This window comes from Nyctibius grandis, chromosome Z (genome assembly GCF_013368605.1).
Source record: "Nyctibius grandis isolate bNycGra1 chromosome Z, bNycGra1.pri, whole genome shotgun sequence".
Taxonomy (NCBI): domain Eukaryota; kingdom Metazoa; phylum Chordata; class Aves; order Nyctibiiformes; family Nyctibiidae; genus Nyctibius; species Nyctibius grandis.
Genome location: NC_090695.1, coordinates 32,450,846 through 32,460,485, shown reverse-complemented (window position 1 = coordinate 32,460,485; position 9,640 = coordinate 32,450,846). Strand labels below are relative to the sequence as shown.

At 40.7% G+C, this 9,640-nt stretch overlaps 1 protein-coding gene across 1 annotated transcript in view; it reads left to right on the top strand.

Annotated features, from left to right (window-relative positions):
- The first annotated feature begins 293 nt into the window (after positions 1-293).
- Positions 294-9,640, top strand: part of SLCO4C1 (solute carrier organic anion transporter family member 4C1) — a 34,535-nt gene continuing 25,188 nt past the window's right edge. Inside the window, exons 1-2 of the mRNA XM_068423714.1 lie at positions 294-513; positions 5,815-6,078. Of these exons, the coding sequence (XP_068279815.1) occupies positions 294-513; positions 5,815-6,078 (484 nt within the window). The remainder of the gene's footprint in view (positions 514-5,814; positions 6,079-9,640) is intronic.

Here is a 9,640-nt window from a genome sequence, read left to right as displayed (position 1 = left end):
GAGACAGCGGCAGCGGCCGCTGCAGCCCCTTCCCCGGCGTGGGCTCAGCGGCGACACCACCGACGCAGGGGTCTCGTCCGGCGGCGGGAGCGGCTGGACACGGCCCTCCGCGGCCCGGTAGCGGCGGGGCGGGGCCGGGCCGGGCCGGGCCGGGCCGGGCCGCCCTCCTCGGGAGGAGGGGGAGAGCGCCGCCACCTGCCCCCGTGGGGGCCGGCCTGCCCTCGTAGTATTTAGAGAAGCGTTGCGCCTGGGTGTCGCTTGCAGCTGGGGCCGAGCAGCGGCTTCTTAGCGCCATGAAGGGCGGTGGTATCGAGAACCCGGTGTTTGAGCCACCCAGCCCCGACGTCGGCCGGCAGCGCCAGGCGAGCCCCGCCGGGGCAGGTGCCGGCGTTCCTGCGGCAGAGGCTGGGGAGGGGCCCTGCGGGTGGGGCCGCTGCACCCCTAAGGCTCTGCAGCTCTGCAACAACCCTGAGGGCTACCTGGCTGCCTACAGCCTCCTGGCCATCTTCCAAGGTAACCCGTCCCCACCACCTTGCCCTGAGCCACAGGCCTGTTGCCCTCCTTTCCACCTTCCCTGCAGGTCCCTGCAGGCGTTATGCTGCCCTGGGCACATCATGCTCCCCAACCTGAAGCTGCGGGGGAAGCCAGGCGGGAGCCTGGGCTAGGGAAGGCAGGGGAAGAGTGGTGGTGATTTGGGCGGCGGGTGAGGGGAGGCAGGGTTCCTCCAGCTGCCCGACTCCGGTGCTGTTTCTGAAGAGTGACCGTAGTGGCTTCACTAGGGGAAGAAAGTACCCTAGTGCCCTGGATAGGGAAGTTGCTCACACAGTATTACTCTGTATTTCTCTCTGTTCCTCCTTTTCTTCTCTTCCTGCCTACCTCTTTGACTGCTGCTGAGTTCATGGTCTCAGCTCTGTGCTTCGTGCTTGTCTGTACTGCAACCCTGTTGCTCACAGGGAAGTAGTGTTTTGTATGTGCCTCACAGGTTGAGACATATGAGCCAAAGAATGAAACACACGATATAAACTAATAGACAAAACTGTAGTGCCCTAGCATGTATTTTGTTACCTGCCTGCCAATTAAAAAAGTACCTTGGCATGGTTGGATGGGACTTCGGGTAATTAAGATGGATTTAAAAAAATCTGTTTTTGTTCTGTGGATCCGAGTGCAGCTATCTTTCTAACAATTAACAGCTTAATTTAGCATTGGGGGGAATGTGAAGTTTAGGTTGCTCTTAATTTCTGCTGTTCAGCTTCAGATATTCTTGTCCATATTTTTGGTTTTCTGTAACAAGATTTGTTAGGGCCTTGGCAAGCCTTAGGCTTAGAAAGTAGTAATAATGGCTGAAGGGAAGGCAAGCATTAGTGTATCAAATGTACAAACTTGAGGTTTGTAAAGCTTAGATATTTGTCCATCAAATGGAGCTATTGGATTAATGTTCAGAACTCTTCAACCTTATTGGACTAGCTAGAAAAGAGAACTGTTTCCTGAAAAATTATGAGTCTTTAAAGGTCATCCTTTTTGCTTATAAAGAATGGGAGTGCTGTAGAGAGGTGCGGAGAGTTGAAGAAGAGATTCAGTGCTAGAAGAGCAGGTGGCATATGCCAAAGAGCTGTGGGATATGGATGGCTGTGTTCCTGCCTGGAACTACACAGAGATAACTGGGATGGGCTGAATAGAACTGAGCAGGAGGTTCTGCTTAAAACCAAAGGATTTGTCTGCTACTTGTGTTGCTTGGAAAATCCTTAGAAGAACCAGTGTCTCCCAATATGTGTTTCCACGAACTCGTGATTTCAACCTGTTTAGAATCTGATCTTTTCTGAGCATACAAGTGTTATGCTAGAAAAGAAGTACCTAGAGAGTTTTGGGCAGACCCTGTTGTTCCTTGCTTGTATTTGAAAGGTCATGCTACAGCTGGTAGGAGGTGATTACTGTTGCAGTTATCCTGCTGTTAGCTGAAATTTATTTTCCTAACATAGTAAAAAGAAAGGCAGGGGTGGAAGAACTTCTTACATAGCAGATTTTAATGGCAGCTGAGTAGTAGAAGACTTTTAGATCGTGCATCTATATTTTTGTAGCTTAAGAATATGGACAGACAACAAAAAATGCCCTGATTGTGATACTGAAAAGTTTCAGATTGTATTACACTAGACAAAGCACATTGGATATTTACAGCATTTCTAAATTTGCTATAGCAATATTTCTTAGAATCCAGTTTGCCATGCTTACCTGATCATCTGCTCAGCTGAATAATAAATTCAGTGTCACTTAAAATTTATCTTTTATTAGTAGTGTGGATAGGTTCCCAATCATAAAAAGGTCTTGTATCATAAGAATCTGTCCCTTTAGGATGCTGTGGGTGTTGGTTATGCCACCTATCCAGGTCTTGGTCCTGTTACTTAATGTTAGATGTGTGCCAGACCTCACAGAGGCACCTATCTAATCGAGTTCAGATTTAGGGCCTTAATGTAAGGAAACTTCTGATGCTTCTTTTGAAAGCTGATGTAGGCATGGCTATTATAGACCTTGTGGCGTTCTTAATGATATGTTACCCAGGTTTTCTGAACAAGTAGCTTTCCTTTGGCTAGATTGTAGAAAGGAAATGGGGCACTGAAGATTCAAGTTGCAAGTCTTTTTGAGAAGCAGAAAAAACAAGAATCATTTTCAGACAAGAAATCAGTGCTGCATGTGAAACTTTGCAAAAATACTCAAGTCTTCCAGCTTCAGAGTTTAGATAAAATCATATGAAACACAACTGGGATTTTGAAGTTGTGAGCTGCTTTACTCTGCTTTACTCTGCTTTACTCTGCTTTACTCTGCTTTACTCTGCTTTACTCTGCTTTACTCTGCTTTACTCTGCTTTACTCTGCTTTACTCTGCTTTACTCTGCTTTACTCTGCTTTACTCTGCTTTACTCTAGCTTTGGGTCTAATTATTTAATTTACCCTCCAAATTTCAGAAACCATTGCTGAGGAAGATAAAATACATCTATAAAACTTGCTAGTGTACTTCTGGGAAAGTTTATTTCCTAATGTGCTGAAGAATAATGAAGTAATCCTTAACACACTTTTGATGTATATAAGTTGTTATACAAGACGTTTTACACAATGGGTGAACTTGGTAGATTGTTATCTGCAGTTACTTGCTACATGTGTGCAGATTTTTGTGTGTGTGTAACTGAAGGCATGTATGTATTAGGTTATTTTCTAGCTGCCGTAGAAAAGAGATTATTGTTATCATTAGCACCTGATTTGCTGTATTTCATCTTCTCAGAAGATTCCAGGTGAAACTTTTCATTTCTGGCTGTTTCTGTTTCAAGTACATGTGAAACCTGTATTTCCAGAATAGAAACACTTCTTTGCGTAAAGCACGGTTAGGTGACTAATACCTACTTTCTGTATGGCACTTAGAGTTGCATAAATATATAATTGCATCTTGTAATACAATAACCAGATATACTGCAGTTCATAGCTCTAGTAGCAAACAAGGTAGAAGTTATCTTGCTATTTTAAGTACAAGGACTATTTATTCCTCATGTCAGTAATGATTTTATTAAACAAAACAGCAGAACCACTGTTAAAGAATGGTCTAGTCTAATCTGTCTGAAAACTTTGGATAGAACTACCCTGATGAGATTTGTTACTGGAAGGACTTTTGAATTATTTTTGGCTTTTTTTTTTTAATTGGGTGTCTGCAAACAAAGCCACCATACTTAGAACAACTCCAGAGCACATTTTTTTAGATGAATGAAGAAAAAATACTTTTTGTTTTTGTTAGAGCAAATGAAGTCGGTTTATGATTAAACTGGATTTTGTGGGTCAGTACACACTGTACCTAAATGTCTAACAGATGTGGCAGGACAACAAGGTTTTGGATGAGAATAGTTAAAAAATGATTTCTGTACTGGTATTTAAGTGTTGAGATGTCCTTGTAGAATTTCTTTTTTCAGATCAAGTTAGTATCAGCCAGGTTCCATCTTTCCTGAAGAGACTTCAGTGATTAATCCCTAGACGATGGCATTGGAGAAGTTATGCTGCCGTTTATCACATCTACATTATTACAGATAAATCTAATTATCCGATAAAATTAACTGCATGGTTTTATGGCTTTTAGGTTGTAAATTAAAGGTGGCAACTTAAACTACAAGTAAAAGATAATATCTTCTATTTCTATAACCAACTTGCCGCATAGCACAGCTACTTCATGTGAATGTTTTAAGGCCTTAGTAAATGTTTGAAATGCTAGCAAATGGGAAAAACTTGTTTGTTCATTCCTTCATGCTAGTATTGTTCTTTGGTCAATGCTCCTTAAGAAGAAAAGAAGAAAGCTGCCAAGTGTGTAAATAATGGCAGTGGAGTAACACCTGAATACTGCTGTTAATCCCATACCAATTTAAGTGTGGTGGTCAGAATGACAGGTGAAGTTGTCATCCTTAATAAAGAGGCCATAGTAGGGTATTAGAACATTAAGACTGTGCCAAGAGCTGCCTCCTTATAAAAAGCTGAAGTGTTTAGTTATGGTGGGGATTGTGCTGATAAGAAAACAGCTGGTTGGTCACAGATTCGGAGTAATATTTTTTTAATATGTAGAGCACTCTCAGGCAGATCTGTTGAAGTTCAGCCTGTATGGTTGTATTTCTGGATGGTTCGGTGCTTGTTGAAAACTAACTTAAATCCGTTGCTGTCCCCAGATATCTGTCCTTCTGTTCTGTTCTTGGAATGACAGTAGAGAATTTGAATTTTAGAAAGGGGAAGGATAACTGTAGGGCCTGTGTCATAAGAGATGCTCATCAGTCATCTGTGAAGTTACAGAGCTCTTAATCTTATTTGCAACTGTGACTCCAAGACTTCCTAACTTTTTTCCAGGGTATATATTTTATTATGGGCACAGTTTAATTAGACTACCATGAAGTTATCTGACACTGTTATGAAGTACAGCTGTTCATCTCACTCGTAACAGAATCCTATTCTGGGACTGTTAAAAGTAAGCTCCTGTAGGTTAGACTACTTGGTGTTTCACATACAAACAGAATGTGAGGCAGGATGGGAAATTCAAGTTAGTAACTACAAACAACACTTGTAAAAATGGACAGTGTGTATAGCATGCACTGGTGATTGCAGCAACTTGTGCAAGGCCTTTTCTCCAGGTTGTCTAACACTTCTGCTTCAGGGAACTTTCAAGATACAGAGGGCAAACTTTTTCTCTCAGTTAAAATAAATCACCTCAGTTGCTCTGAAAGAGTTGCAAAGTATTTTTAAATAGCTTTACACTTCTTTGTAGTATAGGGAAGGGTGTCTGTTCAAAAGCCTTCTTGTATCTTCACTTCATGATGGCAGAGAGGAAATGATATTTGTTTGGCAGTCATGATTTGAAATCTATGTCCTGAACTTTCTTCAGTCATAGCCTGTATTCTAACGCAAATCACAGCCTTGACTAATTTCCTTTTAGTTTGTACACTATCTTTTGACACTGTAATGCATTCTGTTTGTAATCTGTGTGTCAAACTGAATCTGGAATCTTAATACATTAGTTGAGAGTTTGAGGCATGGTATTTTGCTGGCTTAATACTTGAATGCTTGAGTGTTGATTCTTTAATATCCACAGGAGAGAAGAAAATTGAATAGGTCCTGTGCAGTTTGGCTGGCTTAAGTTGGCACTGTATCAGTCCACTATCTACCTGGATTTTAAAGCTAATAAATACCTTACAATGTAGCTTTGTAAATATATGCATTTTAACTCTTCCATCACATGGTAAGTTTACCCTTGCAACCCTACCAAAGTAAAGTATCTTTGACTAATCTTTTTTTTTTTTTGTAGGTATTGTGGTAAATGGCCTGATTAACGTTAGTATTTCAACAATTGAGAAGCGTTACGAGTTGAACAGTTCCCTCACTGGCTTAATCTCTGCAAGCTATGACATTGCTTTTTGTGTATTGTCACTGTTTGTATCTTTCTTTGGAGAAAGAGGGCACAAACCACGATGGCTTGCTTTCTCAGCATTTATGCTAGGATTGGGCTCACTTGTATTTTCCTTACCACACTTCAGTAGTGGAAAATACCAGTATGGAGCTAAACTTGAAGGTAAGTTTATCCTTATGTTTTGAAAATTATTTAAAAAAAAGTTCTCTGTAGCGACTTGGTGCAACTCTTAATTTGGTACAACATAGTTAATCTCTGTCAAAGTCCTGAAAATAGGTTATTATATCTAACACTGAAAATAAAATGATTCTGTGAAATCTGTAAGTTCAAGAGCTGTCTCTCTGCACAGTGAACTTTCTTTTTCAGCAGATTGAATATCAATATCAGTTCTTGTTCATAAGCAACATTTGAATGAAATGCTTTTTTGACTTGCATTGATGAATGCAATTAAAATTCACTTTGAGCAAAAAAAATGATCTGGCATTTCTTTGTGAATAGCAATGCAAGTTAGGTCAGTCATGTAGAATAAATGTTAAAGGAAAGTTGCTAGACTCTACTGTCTTCTTGCTGAAGGGTAACTTCATGTTGCAGTTCTCAGGTTTTGAACTATTAAAGGTATATTGAGTAATTCATTAACAAGTTTCACTAAGTTCTTCTAAAATGTTCATTAAAGCTTGTGGGCTTTTTTGAAATAAAGAGGGAACAAGCAGTACTGAACTATACTGAACAAAGCAGTACTGAAATCGCAAGCTCCAGATCTCATATCTTTTCTCATAAAACAAGACTTTAAGTGCAGTGTGCTTAATGCCAACTATTTGCATCTTAACTTAATGGCACACCTGTAACTAATAAAGAAACATCCAGATATCTTTAAAGCAGGATGACTTAATCTTTTAGGATTGTCTTAGTTTTAATTGCAGTGTTAAATCAGATTTATGCCTTCAATGACTAAGCGTATTAGAGTGCTCACTAAAAAAAAAAAAAAATAATCAGTAGCTATTAAGCAATCTGATGGAAGGTTCTCAGTCTCCTGGTTGTTGATTCTCAAATTAGCTTTTAAGTGTTAATCATGTCACACACTTCCATGAGCTCTCCAGACATGGACCATTAGTTAAATAGCTTTGGTAAGCTATTGTTCCCCATCTAATAAATGAGGATCTGAGGCAGAATTTAATTGAACTTTTAACTGAACAAGGCCAAAAAGAAAGCCTCCAAACACTGAAGAGGTGTCCTGGTTTGGCCTAAACCAGGCCGATTTTCCTTTCAGTGATTTTTACTTTCAGCTAAGTCTCCTCTAAATAACTGCACTTTCTGAAACTAACTGCATGTTTTTGCAGACAGTGTCTGCTTCCAGGACTGATAACGCTCGAAGTTTGTAGTTATTGCTGAGGCACCGGTAGGGATGTTGTGCAGTAAGGCTCTTGCTGTACTTTTTTCTTAGAGAAACCAAGGTCACCGCTGAATTCCTCACTGCTTACAAGTGAAAAGCCGAAGGGGGGTCGCAGCTGCAGGGGGGAGCAGACAGGGCAGGTGACCCAAAATTGACCAACGAGGGTATTCCATCCCACACACGTCATTCTCGGTATAAAGCGGGGGGATCACGAGGGTCTCGCGCTTGCTCGCTCTTGCTCTTTCTGCTATGGCCGGTGTCCAAGGAGGACTCCGACTGTTTTTCCTGCTGCCCCCGATCCCGATCTGTGCATCCCTGAATCCAGCTCTCGACCGTCGCTAGGCCCAGCCTGGGCCTTCCCGGAGCCTGCCCTGCAGTGCCGGTGGTGACGTTGCCGACATCGGGGGAGCTCGATCTTGGTTTTGTATATATATTTGTATATATTTGATTATTCCAATATTATTATTATACTCTTTTTCATTATTATAGGTTTATTAAAACTGTTTTAACTTTCCAACCCGTAAGTCTCTCTCCCTTTTCCCTTTCCCTTCGGGTGGGGGGGGAGGGTTAACAGAGAGCGTCTGCTGCAGGTTTAATCGCCAGCCCAGCTTTAAACCGTGACAAGAGGTTATGAGCAGATCATTACTTGTTACCCCTTAGTTAGAGGGGCAACAACTTACTTGCTCCTGGCTCTATTACAGTCCTGTTTCTCTACAATTTCTGTTTCAGTTATTACCCTCCCTACTTCACTAGTATAGAAAGGAAGCTGAATTTAATACAAAGAAAGTTCCAACCTGATTGTAGGGTTTTTTTTTTAATTGAAACAAGATACTGACAGGGTGGGAGTGTGAAGGGAGATGGCCAACTATTGCAACTGATCTCTCCCCTCCTACCAATTTTGGTTGAAATCTCAAAGAATCTGTTCCTATTTCATCAAATGCCTGCAACTTCATCTGCCATTAAAGATGCTGTAGGTGTTGATACCTTATTAGGGCTCATGTTCTACATGGACTTTTGAAATCTAAAAGCTGTAGGGAAAATTTTAAATGGAATGTGTGCTTTCTTCTCCATGGCACTGTAAGCTGACTGAATTCATGCAATTTTGACTGCTGTAATGCAGGTACCTATGCTGTGACTGTAGCGAGCAGATTTAAGGATTTAAGCTGACTTAAAAAAAAACCACTATCAAATATAAATGACTACAGAGTGCAGGGAATGTCTGCACTGTGACAGACTCTATGTTAATCTGCAGGTGCTGTGCAACATCCTTGAACAGTAAGTTAACCATGGTACGTGATTGTGTAGGATGTGTGGTTTAGCAAGTTCTGATGTTGATGAAGCATCTTAACTATACATTTAGTTGCAGAATTTAGTAGCACCACACCCCAAAAAACCTTCCTTGCTGCTTATTTGTTTGGATGAGTAGTTTATAGGGATTTTAATGTATCGGGTGTAAAGTCTTTTATTTGATGCTTGGTATTAAAATCTACCATCTAATTTACTTTTGAACGTTCCTAGTTGGTTACTTGATTATTTATGTTCATCTGTTATATGTAAGTACAGTGAGTTTCATCTGCAGGGCAACTTCAATGTATAGTTGAGTGCAATGTTTCATATGGCTGCCAGGTTAATAGATCTAGTCTGGAATACAAAATACATCTAGCCTCCAGTTTAAGGCTTACAGACTTCCTGGAACTTACTGTTTTACCTTGAGATATTAATTTACTTTGTGTGTATACATATCCTACTCTACAAAACTGTTCCACTGGAAATATTTATCATAATAACACTCTTTAGAAACAGTTTAATCCATTTTATATTGAAAGAGTAGCTAACCAATAGGTATACCTATTTACAGAAATTTTGAAGCACAGAAAACATGTCTTGTCAAATCTCCAGAAGGGCTTCAGACTCAAATTTGTAACCTAGATGAAACCAGCTGTTTGTTCTGATAGCTGTTTTGGGTTACATAGGGTCTTCAGTGTGTCAGCTGGCTCTGATATTTGCAGTCAGGAGCTCCATCTAGTGGTTTGTCTGTAATGAAACCATTCTGTATTTGATTACCCTTAGACAGTACAGAGAACTGTAAAAACTGCATATGATATAAGCAATGTACTTTTAAACTTCCATCTCAGTTCTTATTGGACCATGTTTACATTTGTAAAAGATATCTGTCACAGCAAATGTGAAATGTAGATCTTCGTTTGAGACAAGGAAGATAACTATTGTGAGGACAGTCAAGCACTGGAACAGATTACCTGGGAAGACTATGCAGTCTATATCTCTGGGGGCTTTGAAGACCCTGCTGAGTAGAGTCCTGAGCAACTTGGTCTG